At 41.5% G+C, this 17,214-nt stretch overlaps 1 protein-coding gene and 1 long non-coding RNA gene across 11 annotated transcripts in view; one reads left to right on the top strand and one right to left on the bottom strand.

Moving 5' to 3' along the window:
- The window catches only part of ZNF608 (zinc finger protein 608), a 135,603-nt gene that overhangs the window by 37,821 nt on the left and 80,568 nt on the right, over positions 1–17,214 (top strand). For all 10 annotated transcript variants that reach the window (XR_002522715.2, XM_009208996.4, XM_009209004.4 and 7 more), the window contains one exon: positions 9,884–10,139. Coding sequence is in view for 8 of the 10 variants with exons in the window: in XM_009208996.4 (XP_009207260.1) it covers positions 9,884–10,139 (256 nt within the window). In the remaining 2 variants the exon portion in view is untranslated. The remainder of the gene's footprint in view (positions 1–9,883; positions 10,140–17,214) is intronic.
- Positions 124–3,027, bottom strand: LOC103885375. Its single transcript, XR_648420.4, has 2 exons — positions 2,831–3,027; positions 124–546 (listed from the first exon to the last, which is right to left on the bottom strand). It is a non-coding gene; the product is annotated as an uncharacterized LOC103885375 (long non-coding RNA).

Below are 17,214 nucleotides of genomic sequence, written 5' to 3'. Positions count from 1 at the left end.
CATGTATAGAGATGGTATATGGGGAAGCTTTGTCATGTTCTCTCTAACCATTCCATCTCTGTGATAAACTATGGAGAGCTTTACCCAGTTGCTTAACTGTGATTCAGAATGAAATTACATTTCCAAAACTTTGCTTAATTTATTAAAATTGATCAATGTTTTGGGTCAACATTTGGGAGGTATGGAAAAAAGAGGCAGGAGACACACATAAGAGGCTTCTTAGACATATGTTGAATATATGTGAGCAATACTCAGATTTTGCAGGGAGGAAAGTGAGTGGTACCAAGTTAGTATCCTGGGCAGGGAGTCAAAATTGTCTTCTTCTGTGACGGACCTGCGATGTTTTGGATGCTTCTGTGGCCTTCCCTTTATATGGATCTCAGCTCACCGCAATCTTTATAGGACACCACATAGCTCCCATACAGTGTGACTCAGGCGCTTCCTTGTCATTTCATTTGTTATGACCAGCATGTTTCCAGTTTGTAATTCAAATGTGTAAAATTTTGGTTGAAAACACTCCTTTTAGGTGGTTGCAAGTGAGATTCCCTAAAAGAAGATAAGAAAAATAACTGATGTTAAGCTGAGAGAAATCGGAATATGGTGGTTTCCAAAATGGGCTTTTCTTTATTCTCCCTGCCTTTCTTTCTTCTTAAAATCATGTCTGCATCCAGAAGCGTAAGGATGAGAGACTTCTAACCTTTCCCTGATTTCAACCTAATTTTAAGGAGAAATAAGGGTCACACAAGGACAGTGTATTTATCAATGACCAATATCAACTAAGATACATGCATTATTCATGTGTTTTGAAATTGATTTATTGGCTAATATAGGCACAACCATGTTTAGGAACATCCAGAATTTTCCATTGAACTTTCTTTTTAAAAAGTTTCTCTCTTAAGGGATTGGGAACAAGATCTAATTGATAGAAATGGAATTTGCGTGGAACTTTTCAGCTTTGTACAAAGGGCCTTGTGAAAAGGATTAATCCAAGAACACAGACTTTTTTAGTAACTTTACGATGGTCTCCTTTCTTTGTGGCTTATTTTTGTGCTTTAAGTGTCTTTGGAAATAGGATGAGAGGAAATCAGAGAACTCTTATGAACAAGATATGAAAACACTGATCATTTACTGCTACTATTTAAAGCACACACAGCTCTGTGAGTAGTGAAAGATGTCAGCGGCACTTTTGAAACAGATTAAGTATCTGTGGCTCAGCAGTAGGACAGGTTTTCAAAGAACACAACTGAGGCTAAGTATGTGACAAATGATGTGGTGTGGTAGAAAAGAGTCCCCGTGTCTGCTCCCCCTCCACCAATATCACTTTGCTATAGAATGCTACACAGTTCAAGGTCTTTGAGGGAGGAATTTAATTTGGCTTCATAACAAAAGAAATTTAAGACATTGAGTAGAGTGGTTTAATTATATTCCATCTTTACATACTCAGTACCTTCTGTTTTGCTTTGAAAACTGTCATGACTAGAGAATGAAGTTAAAAATAGTCCCGGCTGTCTAAAGCATATTTTACACATGTAGCTGTGTACGTGTACATTCTCTTGCTTTGAGACCTGCATATAGGGACCCTTCTGGCAGTCAGACACGAACAGTCAGTGACCCCCTTTCCTCTCCATCCCAAAGCGGTGCCATGCAGACCCCAGAGTTTTTTTTTTGAGACGGAGTCTCGCTCTGTCGCCCAGGTTGGAGTGCAACGGTGCAGTCTTGGCCGATCGCAACCTCCGACTCCTGGGATCAAGCGATTCGCCTGCCGCAGCCTCCCGAGTAGCTGGGATTACAGGTGCCACTGCTACGCCCAGCTAATTTTTGTATTTTTAGTAGAGACTGGGTTTTTCCATGTTGATCAGGCTGGTCTTGAACTCCTGACCTCAGGCGACCCACCCACCTCGGCCTCCCAAAGTGCTGGGATTACAGGCGTGAGCCACTGCACCCGGCCTCGGATTTTTGGCATTCTAGAATTTTGGCATGGTGGGGGTTCTGGCTGGAGGTGGAAGCATCCATCTTGGCCCCGATGGCCTTGGGGCCAGAGCCCTGGTCTATCCCCAGGCCAAGTCCTACCAGATCAGCTGCTAAGCCTGAACAGCACTTGAGGGCAGGGTTGGTCTTCATACCTGGTAATGAGAAAGTGGAAATGGCAGTATAATTCCCAGTCTGTGCATAGTGGTAATTTTAGAATTGGATGATTTAAAACAACAATAACAATAAAACAAAAGCTGAGCTTTGGTTTCAGTAAGGTTTTAAAGTGAGGTTTCTGAAGGGATTGTAGTATTTTCTTGCAAGCCTGAGATTCACTATTCTGAACTATGGGTAATAAAGGGTGATTCAGGTATATTGCTTCCAACATATAGAAAAGGGTCAGAAATTACCCGTGGAGAAAGGTTTCTTTCCATCTCATCTTCTATTTTACATTTAGAAGGGTTTGCGTTTGATGTTAGACCAATGTGGGGCCAAATTCTGGCTCAGCCACCGACCCTGAGTGACCTTTTAAGTTACTTAACTTTTCCCACGTTTCCTTTTCCTCATCTGTAAAATACTTCCCTTAACAATTTTGTAAAGATCAAAAGAGAGAATGCACAGTATAATCCCTCCTACACTATATGTGGTAAGACAGTTATAATCCCTCTATGTTGTGTGTGTTAAAAAGTAGCTGCTGATGTTACTATTTTTATGAGAAAGCCCATGGACTTTAAGATCAGAGAGCTTTGGTCTTGAATTTCAGCTCCTTGGATAAAGTTGCCCATCCTCTGAGATCTTCAGTTTCTGCTTCTATAAAATAGGAATTTTGTGAGAATTAAAGGAGATAGAAAAAGTCTGATACCTTAGACCCTCTGTGAGAATTTGCCCATGTTGTTTTCTCAGCAAGCTGCAAAGCATAAATGGCTTTGATCATGGTTCTGAAAGGAAGAGTTGTCTCCATCGCATTTACGAAAGGCGGAATTAGAAGTGACCAAAATTCAGTTGTTACAGGTTTGTCCTTTAGGGATGGAAATTCAGCCTTGCTGATTCGTTTTGGAGAAAAGATCAGTGCCTAATTTAAGGAAACGGTTTTTTAAGCTTCTCCTGCTTTGCTAATGAAGCAGTGACGTCAGGCAGAAAAAGGGTGGTTAAAATGCAAAGTAAGAGACTGCAGCAGTGGTCACCTCTAAAGAGCTGTGATTTCCCCTATATGGTAGTGGAGTCTCTTTCTAATGCTTTTTAAATGAAGAGGTGACTATGGGCAATCTCATAAAACAGCCCAATACCAGGATATGGAGAAAAAATGAGCATTAAGTAATCGTGCCCCAGCATTCTTACAGACTGTAAAAATATTGGCTCTGAGCAAAGTAAAACACCATTCCCCCTCTGGTTGTTGGCGATCCTGGGATTGAGGGGTTAATAGCAGGATAGGTGTGGATATTTTTGGCAACAGATGGGAGAAAGCTGTGGCAAGCTTCCCTGTCAGGGTTTAGACCTGATTCCAGGTAAAGGAGGAAATCTCTCTGCCTTCTGGAGGCTTGCTTCTTGGCAGTCCTGGGTTTCACCTTCTCCTTCTACCTGGCAGCAGAGCCACCTCAATGTCTCTTTGTTGGGTCTAGGTGGAGTAGGAGTGCTCGAGGGAGCCCTCTCCAGCCCTGCCCTAGCCACGTATCCTCACGGGCTGTCGGTTTCCTGGTACTGAAAGCATCACTGACCAACACAGTGAAATGTCCCAGTGATGAAAAGCTGTCCCCACCAACACTCCATCTTTGGATCCTTCCTTGCCCATCAGCACTCAGGAAGCCTTTGAAAGAAGGTGAACAGAGACAACATTGCCAGGATTTCCCTGCAGATTACCCGCCCCTAACCCAGCCCTTTGATTACACACACTAAGTGCCACTATCTGTGTAAATAACCTTTTCTTCCCTGTCTCCCTTCAGCCTCCCTGTTCCCTCCTCCCATGCTCTTAGGCTCTCTCGTGTGATAAATAGCCAGGCTACTGCTCAGCATGCACCAACACCTGGGAATAATCATGCAAAAATAACAGTGAGAGACTGCCGCGAGTCTGTTCTTGACATTAACTTTCCTCAGTTTGACAGGCTGCCACCACCAGCTGTTAGACTTATGGGTCTTTTTTTTTCCAGTGGAGATGGCTGCTTTCCTGCTTTCCTCTTTTTTTGGGCTCTAATAGGTTACATCAGTGTCCTATCAAGATGACAGAAAAGAGCTTTGACAAAGAAACCATTGCTGAAACAGGCCAGTTCTCTACTCTGATATTTTATTCCAGTTATTAGTATTATTAGACTAACAATCCCCCACACTGATTTTTAAATGAGGAGTATCTGATTAGAACTATATTGTGTTACTCCCCTCAGAAAGGGATTTGTAGTTGCCTCTTGTGAATTGCCTTTGAATGCAGCAAATACTAGCATTTGGTCCCATAGGGCCAAACCACCTATCGATTGCAGGTCTCAGATATATTTGTAATAATGATACTAATATTGACAATAGCAGTAGCCCCTATTTACTGAGTGCTACCTTCTACCAGGCCCTGAGCTAAAGTTATTTGTATGATCTTATGTAGTAGTCACATGAACCAGGGGTTAATTCCGTTTTACAGATGAAGGCAGTGATTCCCCAGAGCGATCACACTACTTGCTTAAGGTTTTGTAGCTAACAGTAGAGCTGGGATTCCAACTCCCAATGAAGACAGATCCCTGCCCCACCCTGTCTTCCATTAACAACCTACTTTTTGCTCTCAGGCCACCATGAAAGGTCCTTTGGTTGTAGTTCTACAATTATCCTTGTAATTTTGCTGTATTTGTATGATTATTTGACTAGTGCACAGTCTTGCCCACTACACAGTCAGTCCACAAGGGCAGGGACCTGGTCTGTTTGGGCCACTCTTGTTCTAGCAGGTTGCACGGTGCCTGGCACACGGCAGGTAGTAATTATTGGGTGGATGTGTGATAAGAGTTGAGGTGAGCTGACTGTTAGGGCAGCAGTGCATGAAAAAAAGCTGCAACTAGAGATTAGGAGGAGGAGATTCTGTAGTAGTACGGGACTCATCAGGACCTTCATGGTGATCCCATCATTGCCATAAAATTGTAAAATGGGGGTGGGTTAAGCCAGTCGACTGCTGCCAGATGCCAGTGTATGAAAGAAGCAGTATTTCCCCAGGCTGAGCTTCTCAAGGTTAAGCCCCCTTTCTTATATTTTTAACATACTTTAACCGCACTTAACCATGCATTTGGAGGGGATTATAGATTTATGTTAAATATAGTAGGATATAAAAAGGAGCTTTGGAAGGTTGTGTGCAGGGTTAGGGAACTGTAATATCAGACCAGGGACTTTTAAGCCAGTGTTTACTGAGCTAAGCACTATGCTGAGCATTCACTTTGCACGGATTATCTCACTGAGTCTTCACTGCAACTCTTGTGGGGGTAATTGTTACTATTACTCCCATTTCTTAGAACTAGACACTGAGTCTTAGAGAAGAGAAGCCCGGTAACTTGCTCAGGGTTCCACACAGCAGGTACTGACAGGGTCAGCATTTGAACCCAATTCTGTCTGCTAACAGAACCAGAGGCTCCAGGCGTGGTATGCTGCCTCCTTACTGCAGGGAGTCCTTGTGGCAACTGTGGCCACCCTCTGCCTTAACGACCTTCATTGGCTGAAGAAATTATGGTTCAGTGTATGGATCAGTGACCTGAGAAATCAGGGTGCAGTGGACTTGATCTTTTGTATAAGGCAAAAATAACTACTGAAAATGCTTTAAAATCCTGCTTTACATATGATACATGTGACTTCACGTTTGACACTGAGATACACAAGAGAACTGAAACCTTTTGGGGGGAGCAGCTCCTGCTGAGTGCATTACCTAGCAGAAAGAATTGGCCACACTCTTTGAATTACTTCCCTTCCACTCTTCTTCTGTTTCCTAGTGTATGTTGAACTCCTGTCAATTTTCTGCTTGTGGGATGCCATCGTTTTATGTGTACCTGGGCTGCCACTAGAGATAGCTTATTACACTTGTACAAATACGGGTCACAGTTTTCTCTCAACTGAGTGGGTCGGGCTAGGCGACATTCTGTGATTGTTTCAGGGAGAGGCTAGAAGCACAAACTCCAGCATTCTCTGGTTGGGCAAGTCACGTGGCAAGGCTGCAGTGAAGCTCAGTCCTGTCAGCTGATGCCATGAGGAATGTGGGCCCAGGAGAGCACATTATTCAATTATTATTTTACGAAAGAGGAGAAATTTAAATTCTTCCCCAATTTATTAAAGTGTTGGTAAAAAAATCGGAATGTTTTAAAAAGTAACATACCTGCCAAATAAAAACACCTCTGGGAGTGGCTGTAATCCCCACCTGCAAATCCTGTTCTTAGCTACCTCTAAGGAAGAGGGCCCTATGGTAGACCACGTGGGTAGACTTTGTGCTCCACCTCCTCCCCAATCCCAACATCTCACAGTGAATGGGGGGAAGGTGCGATTCTCCTCTCATTTGCTTCTCCTCTCACTGGTAGTGCTGGTCTGGTACCTATGGGAGTGGCAGTTCTGAGTCACCATGAAAAGCCGATACTACAGTGGAAAAACGAACTGAGAAGTTCACTTGTGCAAGTCAAAAATGTGAACCTCAAAACAATAGTAACTATCGGGTTTAAGCCTTAAAAGCCTTAAATAGTCTAAAGACTATTATCACGTTGGGGTACTATTTATGATTAAGTTTATATTTAGTCAAACTCTCTGAACCTTGTCTTTCTCATTTTAAAACATGTTGAATTGGGCTCAAATGTTCTTGCTATAAATATCAATTGAACTTTCATGGTTGCATTTGGATTGTGTTAATGGAAACAAACACAATTAACTTACAAGTAGGCCCAAAGTACTCTGGCTTCTCCCCTCAAGGCATCCTGGTTCCATAGAAATTTGAACTTGGAAATTACATAAATATGAGAGAGAGAGAGAGAGAGAGAGAGGTGTGTGTGTGTGTCTGCATGCAAATATATATCTATAGGTGGAGTTATGTTGAAATAAGGCTTTAGTCTAGAAACTCTGTTGTGATGGGATTTGTCATCAATATTAGGTGACTGAAGAATGCATTTGCTGTTGTTTTTAAGAGACGGACTTGCTTTGTTGCCCAGGCTGTAGTGCCATTGCATGATCATAGCTCACTGCTGCCTTGAATTCTTGGGCTCAATTGATCCTCCCACCTCAGCCTCTCTAGTATCTGGGACTACTCTCATGCCACAGTGCCTGGCTAATTTTTTTTCTTTTTTTTGAGACGGAATCTTGCCCTGTCGCCCAGGCTGGAGTGCAGTGGCAAGATCTCAGCTCACAGAAAGCTCTGCCTCCTGGGTTCACGCCATTCTCCTGCCTCTGCCTCCCCAGTAGCTGGGACTACAGGTGCCCACCACCACGCCCAGCTAATTTTTTGTATTTTTAGTAGAGACGGGGTTTCACCGTCTTAGCCAGGATGGTCTCGATCTCCTCACCTCGTGATCCACCCGCCTCAGCCTCCCAAAGTGTTGGGATTACAGGCGTGAGCCACTGTGCCCAGCCGTGCCTGTCTAATTTTTAAATTCTTTTTTGCAGAGAAGGGGGTCTTGCTGTGTTGCCCAGGCTGATCTCCAACTCCCAGCGTCAAGTGATACTCCTGCTTGGAGCTCCCACAGTGTTGGGATTACAGGTGTGAGCCACTATACCTGGCCAATAATGTGTTTTCTAGTTGAGGAAAATGGGCCTCAGAGAGGTTGAAGGACTCTCCAGGGTCATAAGCTAGTTAATATCAGAGTTGGTGCCAGTCCTAGTGTTAGTATATCTTGCCACCATAACTCTCATTGCCCCATTGTGTTCTCACCTCCAAATCAGAGAATTGATATGCTGTAAGACTCTTCATCTCTAATTTTATTTCATTTTCTTATACATCCTATTCAAGCTACATTTGTTCTCTTGATATTAATGTAGGCTGTTGATCAGGTAATATGAAGAATATTTTCAGAATAATGTTCTATTTTTTCTTTTCAATTTATACATGTGACATCGAATTGCAGTCAATTTACAACTAACTATACAAATTAAGAAGCTGGAAAGCCTGCAAAAAAACCCCAATTTTCTTTGGTCTCTATTTTTGACTCTGGAAAGTGATTCTAATCTCAGACAGTCTTTTAGTTGTAATAAAGACTACTAGGTAGCATTGTTTTTTTCCCCCTTAAATTTCCTCTCTCAGAACCCCTTTGTTCATTTGTCAGCTCAGTTTTAAAATAAGAACTATCAGTGTGAACTTTGATCCACATTAAGCTACATTTACACAAAAGCATAAATCACAGTACCTGGGGTTTGGGGCTGTTAAATGCTTTTCTTTCCTGGGCTCTGTGATCAAGAATGCAGAACAATAAAAAGCATGGAGCAAAAGAAGTTTTATGGCAGCTTTGAGAGCAGGAAATTAAGTTTTTTTAACATGCAGATGGGTGAAAGGCTGTTCTGTTGCATCTTGGATCACTCAGGCAAGTGAACGTCAGTTTATCATTTTAGTGAAATGCAAACTGTAGAAATAGTTCCTACAGTCATATGAACAAGGAGCCCACACAGATGACTGCTTCAGCTGTTTAACTAGGAGCACACTTCCTCATATGACTCTTGAAATACACTCTTTTTGTTTTGTTTCTTTAAAAAAAAAAAAAAACCAAAAACCAACAAAGACTATATACTATCACGCCTGTAGCCAAGTGGCTACAAAAGATAACTTACAGTGGATAACTGGGAATCTATGAACAGCAGAATAAGATAACATTTTTACCAGAATGATCTTCGATCTGTCCTGTTTACATACAGGATTTGTTAGCCCAACTGATAATACTTGTGAGGTGTCATCCCTTAAATGTAGGCCGTTTCTATGTGCAACACAAAGACATAGATAATCTGGAGTCCTGGTACAAATGGGCTTTGTGTGTGGCATTTTCACAACCAATAATCAGGGTCAGAGGTATCTGTAGCAGTCCTAGCAATGGGCCAAATGAATGTACTGTTTAGTACATGCATAGCCTTTGGTTTCATTATGGCCAGACTTTTAAACTTTTGTGATGAAGAACTCCTTTGCTGCTCTCCTGGGGATAGCGGTGCAAAGGGGATGTCATTGCACCACAAGATCTTGTAGTTGGCTGTGATTTACATTTCCTCTATTTAGAGAGATGGTGGCTGAGCCTTAATCAAGCTCATTAAGGATCTTTACCAGTTTAACCACGGAAGAATTTGTGCATTGGAGAAACTCAAGTTCTGTTGATGTGGGGCACACACATTTATCTCCCCCGGATATGAATTCTGCTAAACTTTGCAATAGAACACTTAATTAGGAGTTGATTCTGAATACATGCTAACAATATCCAGTTTTTATGTTTCGGTGTAGATTGTAAAGTTCATATATTTATATATTCAGCAAAGCTAATATATTTTAGTAGTGATTTAATTCATTATGGTTTATCAAGTGCTTTGAAAACAATTTTAGTTCATCTCTTATACTTAAATTTTTAGTGTTTATTGGAGTTTCGCCTTTGGAAAATGTTATCATTTTTAAAATGAGATTTCATTACATGTCAGAAGTAGCCTTAATTTTGCAAAACATGTTTCATTCACGTCTGCTGAGGCTAACGGTTGTCCAAGGATGGATTTAGAAGACCACTGAAGGCCTGCTTATGATTCAGGGAGCTAGCGCGCTCATGTTTACCTTATTTGGCATGAAAAAACAAAATGCTCATTTCTATTCTACTTTATATTTTGGCACCATTGAAGCACTCAAAGCATATTATAATTGCAAATGGAATTTGGAATGGTGATATATTCTAGAAGTGGTATAAGCAAATTGCATTAAAAGGAATGCACGGAATGCAGCCCTACTGCAGTAAGCCTGTCTGTCTTTCAGGTTGATCCCCTGTTTACAGTGCCAGCGCCACCACCGCCGATTTCCAGCAGTCTCACGCCTCAGATTCTACCCTCCTACTTTTCCCCATCTTCATCCAATATTGCAGCACCGGTTGAACAGCTTTTGGTTCGGACTCGTTCTGTGGGTGTCAATACGTGTGAAGTTGGAGTAGTGACAGAGCCAGAGTGTCTTGGGCCCTGTGAACCTGGGACCAGTGTGAATTTGGAAGGGATCGTGTGGCATGAAACAGAAGAAGGTAAATACAGTTTATTTTTATATATTTCCCCATGCCCTCTTCCCCACGATGTATTTATGTCCACCTGTGAGGAGAATTGGTTTTGCGGTATTCAGAGAGGAATGAAAAGTGTTTTTTTCCGCTCTCTGGATTTGTGTTGGAAGGAAGAACTGTGTTTGTCCTCTTGTGCATGGCTGCTTTTACATTGCGGATGAGTCAGGTGTTTCGAAAAGTGATTCTCCTCTTTTAAGTGCTAACATGGAAGGACTGTGAGAAGCGGGTTAGGGTTTACTCTGCCCCTAAAAGGTATTGTGGAAATTGGGAAGGGAGATAGATCTCAAGTTTATGTAATTCTTAGGGTGCCAACCAATGTGTCTATCTTGACATGGTTGTTTTTGTGTTATGGAGGCTTATACTTATTTTCTGAATTGAACCAAGGTTCTTGTACATAGTGAGGATCATGGTCATGATGTGGTTGTGGCCAGCTGGTGCTCGGAAGTAATGAGGCCAGGGCCAAAGACTTAAGCCCTAGTAAGCCGGTCACTTCTCTTCTATGGCCAGAGACATAAAACCTTTTCTGTTCCTTAACTCGGCAATCCATTTGGCAAATGCAGTCCATTGGCCACAAGAGAAACAAGGTTCAAAGGAAATGGATCAGGATTAATCTATCATTGCTATTGGAATATACATCAGAGCATATGCCATGCCGATAGTGGATCCAAATCTTGGCCATGTCTCATAGCACATGACCACCAGGTACAACGTGTTTCATATGGCCAGTGTCATTAACAAGCCAACCAAAACAAGCCAACCAATAATTGAAAACTAAGTACCAAGACGAGCTGCAGTGCTCCATTGGAGAATGAGTAGAGTAGAAGGGATAAGGAAGAAGCATGCTGCAGGGTGCTTCAGAGTGTACCAGGGAACAAAGAAAAATGAAGGGGTGGGGAACTTTTTTCTCCTGTCGGTTAGATTGGTCAAAGATAAAGGAGATGACAGTTTGTTGATATCATGGTCATTTGCCAGAGGAGTAAGGGCAGGATGAGGGTAACAAGAAGGGTCTGAGAGTCACAATTATTCACTCGATTCCTCTGAATCAAGGGGGAAAATTTGAGGGCCAAAACTCAAAGGGAGAAGGTGAAATGTATACAAAAGTGACTGAGTGAATGGGGAATGTTGAGGGTAACTGCTGGGCAAGAAGTAGTTGAGAAAAAATAGTTAGGGATAGTGACAAACCGGGGAATGATAGAAGAAAATAAAAATAAATGAAAATCAGATGACAAGTGTTGAGTATAATTCTTAAAAGGTAGAAAATGGCTTAAGCTGTTTCAAGGTAAAAAACAAAGGTTCTTAGAGAACTCTGAATTCTACATTTTACATTAAATATACTCTTGTAGGATATGTTTCATAATTAAATAAAAAATATTTATAGATGGCACTGGTAAGTATAAATAAAGAGTATACAAGAAAGAATCAGAGAAAAGGTCTGAAAGTATGACTATGGTCAGTTCTTGTTTGCTCAGAGGGAAGTGATTAAAATTTACTTTTGTGGCTTCAGAAATGTTTGAGTTTGGGGTCTCTTCTTTCTTTTTGTACTTTTAATTTGGGTTTTTCAGATATTCTGGGAAGCCATTTGAAACAATACCGTGGAACCACATTGGGAGGAACTGATGTTGGAGGAGCCAGAATTTGTCTCATCTTGCTTGTCTGTTCAGTCACCCTCCAGTTCAAGGGGTCCCATGTGGGGAGCAAGCTTCTATCATGTTATTCTCTTGGGTTGTGCAGTTTGCCTTCCCTTTCATTTTCTCTAAGGGAAATGGTGGATAAGGCTTTCAGACTGACACTTCGGTGTGAAAAGTACAAAAAAGGATTCAAGACCTTAATAAGGTCACAGTGAATTTGTTTAGGTGCACACATTTTCAGGAACAGCAAAATATTTGGAAAGTGTAAGGGTTAATTTCCCTAAACTTGAACATCAGATTTTTTTGTACTTGGATAATTTACTCATTAGAGTGAAATGCTGTCTTCCCATTTCTTAGCTATGACTTAGCACTCCCATCAGTTTATTGCTTGTCATGATTTTATTTATTCAAGTGTGGAGTAGGACTAAGTTCCTGCAGTGTGACCTCACTGGGTGGTAGATGTTGTAAAATTAGCCACAGACTTTCTGGAACAGCTGTAAAGCTTGAGTTATTTTTCACTTTGCTTAGAAGTCTGCTTAGTTTTGACTTTTAACCTCAGCCTCTTCTCAAAGATAGGATTATTTAGGAAAAAAATCAGGGTCTGAAAACTATAGCAGTACATAAGTTGATGTGGAATTCTGGGCATCTGCTTAAAGAGCTGTAAGATATTATTATTATTATTTGATAGTGATATACATAAAGCCTCACCAGTTCCACTCTGTCCTCTGAAAAACTGGTCTCCTGAGTCCAATGTAGCTGCTTTTATATGTGCTCCGATCCATCCATTTCTGTGGATATCTTTGTACATTCGTACAATGGACTGATAGCTTTAGAAGGTTTTCAGGCTGTTGGCAGCTCCAGCTTTCTCTTTACTGCCTCACATTTTCCAGGATTTGGAATGTGTGGATGTTTACTGTGGTGACAAGAAGGAGCTGGAGCTGTTAATAGAGTTATTCTTGCTGAATAAACTAAACTTCTGACCTCCAAAGAATTTAAGAACTCGTCTTAGTAAAGGCCTGGGTCATAAGATGTATGTTTAATGTGCAGCCATTTGCAAGAGCGTTCCATTTGCATTTTTCTCACTACAGCGTGTTTAAAGCTCTTGTACCAATTTAAAAATTAAACCCACTTGACCATTAATTTTTCCTTTTGGGAAAAACAAAGAGAGACACAGAACAAACACGTTGGGAGCCAGTTATTTGGCAGGGCTGAAAGAGAGGGATTCCAGGAGAAGGGGAGGGGAGAGTAAGCTACAATAGTTTTGTAGTATGAGGTTTCACTAACAAAGAGCTTCAAGTTGAGCATTTATAAAACTGTCAGGTGCCTTTGACTAATGTCCTGTAGATGGAGTTGAATAAAATCCTGTCCCTGGTATTTTCACTTTGAGAGTATTGTGTAACTGATAGTGTTTTCCACAAACCTAATTTGTTACGTGCGATCATATGTGTGTGAAGGTCATATATATGCGTGTGTTTTAAGATCCTAGAATTTTAAGAGTTCATGTCTGCACTCTTTGGGGAATATTGAATATTACTGTGATTTCTTTGGATGGTTGGGAATTGCAAGACTGGACTAGGAGGATCCCCATTCAATACTTAATTGTTTCTTGTGTTTAGAGTTTCTCATTAGAGGAGGATTCTTTTAGTCATAGTCTTTCCCCTAGTGTTACTGCCAGTACATGAAGTACTGGTTGTCTAAGTACCAAGTTGTGCTCACGAATAAAGTGTTACTAGTGAAGTTCCCTCTGTAAAAAATTAATGGGTTTCAGATCATGCCTAATAGGAGAGAAAAACTATTACTACATTTGGATGTTTGGTAATTCTACTCTGATCTTTTTTCTTTAAGGTGAATGCATAGGACCAATGATGTATGGTACAAAATTACTCACAGATGTTGGAAAGAATTTCCTTAGCATTTATTCCTGCCATTTGGGACACACATGCCTCTGTATAGTCATTTGTTTGAAAATTTGCTCTTAAAAAAAAAAAAAACACCAGAAGAAAAACATAGTGTATATAGCAATATGTGTAATACATATGTGCTGAACTTGGCTTTTTAGCCTTTATGAATGTGTTTCCTTTTGATTTTTATTGAATCATGTTTCTTATTGGCTTTTTTTTTTTTTTTTTTTTTTGCCTTACCTGAATACATACTTGGTTTAGCTGCATCTGTCGCCATTGTGATGACTGTTATTTACTACTGCTCTGCCACTCTGTCATTCACGACCCTTTCACTTTCTTACTGGTTAAGTAAAGCCAAGAAGAAAAGAAAGTGAGAGAAAGAAAACTGGTACTTGCCAAAGATGGTTCTCAGTGCTGTGCCTTTGAATCACCTTGGGAGCTTTTAAAACCCACTGATGCCCAGGCACCACCGCAGGCATTTTAGTCTGGGTTGGCGTTTTGGTCTGGTTTGGTATTGGTGTTTTGTCAAAGCTCCCTAGGTGATTCTAATGCGCATACAAGGTTGAAAACCACTCTCGTGGCAAAGAGTTTATGTCTTAGCCCTCTGCAAGTTCCTTGACCTTTTCCCTGTAAGGAAGACACATGTGTTATTGCTTCACTTTCCCAGATATAAAATGGACATAGGGACACCTGTCCTGCTTACCTCACAGTGTCCATCAGGATGCTATGGCAGGTGAGCAGAGTTGTTTAATCATTGTGCTGATGAAGAAGAGGTCTGTCTTTGTTCCTCAACATGAACTCCACAGAGGATTTAAGAGGCTTAACAAACAACTGGTAGTACCAGTCTTCCTAAGTTATTGATATGGGAAGAGTGGACCCTACTGTTGATTTCTCAAGTGAGCCAGATGCAATACTTCTATTTCTGTGTGGCCTCTGCTGAATTATTTTTGAGATGATTCAGAACCCCATAGTATTAAGGAAAGTTGTTAATGTACCAAATATAGAATTGTGCTCGGAGAATCAGATTTTTCGGGGGTGGGGGCAATGGAAATACAAAGGGCAACTTACCATAGTGACTGTTGTTTTAATGAGAAGACTCAGCACCTGGTGTGAGAGGAAGAATGCTTGTTTGTATGAGGACCTTCTTCACCTGATGCATTTTTCAAGGAAGGAAATTGACTTTGGGAATCAGTGTTTTCAGGGTAGTTAATTGGAGAAAGAAATGATTCTTTCTTTTCTTTTTCTTTTTCTTTTTTTTTTTTGAGACAGAGTTTTGCTCTTGTTGCCCAGGCTAGAGTGCAGTGGTACGATCTTGGCCCACTGCAACCTCCACCTGCCGGGTTCAAGTGATTCTCCCGTCTCAGCCTCCTGAGTAGCTGGGATTACAGGCACGCGCCACCACGCCTCGATAATTTTTAAATTTTTAGTAGAGACGGGGTTTCTCCATGTTGGTCAGGCTGGTTTCGAACTCCTGACCTCAGGTGATCCACCCACCTCGACCTCCCAAAGTGCTGGGGTTACAGACCTGAGCCACCCCACCCGACCGAAATGATTCTCTTTTAAATCACCAGAGATGTTCTTAAATTCTTCTGCTTCGGGCTGGGTGCTCCTGTATCTCCAAAGTCATAAAGATGATAGTGTTTAAGTGTGCAATGCAGGAGGAGGTTCGAGCTAATTCTTGTTTTTTTTTTTTTTTTTTTTTGAGACAGGGTCTCAGTTCATCGCTCAGGCTGGAGTGCGGTTGTTGTGATCATGGCTCACTGTTGCCTTGATCTCCTGGGCTCAGGTGGTCTTCCCACCTCAGCCTCCCAAATAGCTGGGACCACAGGTGCATACCACCACACCCAGCTCATTTTTTTTTTGTATTTTTTGTAGACACGAGGTTTTGCCATGTTGCCCATGCTAGTCTCGAACCCCTGGACTCAAGCAGTCCACCCACCTTGGTCTCCCAAAGCGCTGGGATTATAGTGAGGTATCTCACTCAGCCTCAAGCTAATCAATTTAAAAGGTAAATGATCCTATGTAATGGAAAATGAATCTGTGGTATTGTTATTCCTGTTTAGCAGTATTTGCTTACCAATCTTACAACTGAAAATAGAACTTTTCTTTTGAAATTCTGATAAATTTGAGGCAAGATTAAACATTAATCCAGGCTTACTTTGTATTTTCAGTAACAGCATGGAGTTGGTATAGTACTTTACAGAGTGAAATACTATTTATTGAGGTATTTCATAGTGACTTTATCAATTCAACTTTGACTCCCAAGAGGAATAAGATGTCTGTATTTCGTTACCTCTATCCAAATCAGTGGCGATTATAACAGTGCAATGATGGGGAACTTGAGATGTCTAGTGCGCATGCTTCTTATGACTCCTGTGCTAAATGGAGATAAATCAGCCCCCAGTATGTGAGTTGGGCAGGTGAGCATGGTTGTTTAATTACCATGCTAATGAGAAAAAGGGCCAAGTGGTGAGCCTCAATGTGAACTCTACAGAAGTTTTGAGGGGCTGGAAGAACTACTACTTAGTGCCACTCTGTATTGGCTGTGAACTTTCCCCTTGGCTTCCTGGGCCATCTTGCCATGGAAGTTGTCAGTGAAAGTGTGGGTGGTTCCCATCATTCTGAGCAAACTGTCGCAAGGACAGAAAACCAAACACCGCATGTTCTCACTCATAGGTGGGAATTGAACAATGAGAACACTTGGACGCAGGAAGGGGAACATCACACACCGGGGCGTGTTGTGGGGTGGGGGGAGGGGGAGGGGGAGGGATAGCATTAGAAGATATACCTAACGTAAATGACGAGTTGATGGGTGCAGCACACCAACATGGCACATGTATACATATGTAACAAACCTGCATGTTGTGCACATGTACCCTAGAACTTAAAGTATAATTAAAAAAAACCAAAAAGTGTGGATGATTCCTTGAGGTTCATCACCATTGTCAGCACAGCAGCTCAGGGTAGCAGTCACTTCTGAAGTTCACAAGTGCTACCCACTTTCATATGGAAAAGGCAACCCAAATAGTGAATCAAATCTGTATATTTACCATCTTAGTTACCTCTGATTATTCTGAGTACATTGATGAAAAAAAAATTTTTTAGTAAAAATAAAATCGAATTAAGGATACATAATAAACAACAAAACTCATCAGGGTATTTTCATTTTAAGATTAATGAGGGCCTGACACGGTGGCTCATGCCTGTAATCCCAGCACTTTGGGAGGCCGAGGCGGGCGGGTCATGAGGTCAGGAGATCGAGACCATCCTGACTAACACGGTGAAACCCCGTCTCTGCTAAAAATACAAAAAAAAAAAAAAAAAATTAGCCGGGCATGGTGGATGGCGCCTGTAGTCCCAGCTACTTAGGAGGCTGAGGCAGGAGAATGACTTGAACCCGGGAGGCGGAGCTTGCAGTGAGCTGAGATGGCACCACTGCATGCCAGCCTGGGTGACAGAGCGAGACTCGGTCTCAAAAAAAATAAAAAAAATAAAAAGATTCATGAAATGTTA

The sequence above is a fragment of the Papio anubis genome, chromosome 5 (assembly GCF_008728515.1).
Source record: "Papio anubis isolate 15944 chromosome 5, Panubis1.0, whole genome shotgun sequence".
Lineage (NCBI taxonomy): Eukaryota > Metazoa > Chordata > Mammalia > Primates > Cercopithecidae > Papio > Papio anubis.
This window is presented reverse-complemented; position numbering and strand designations above follow the sequence as displayed.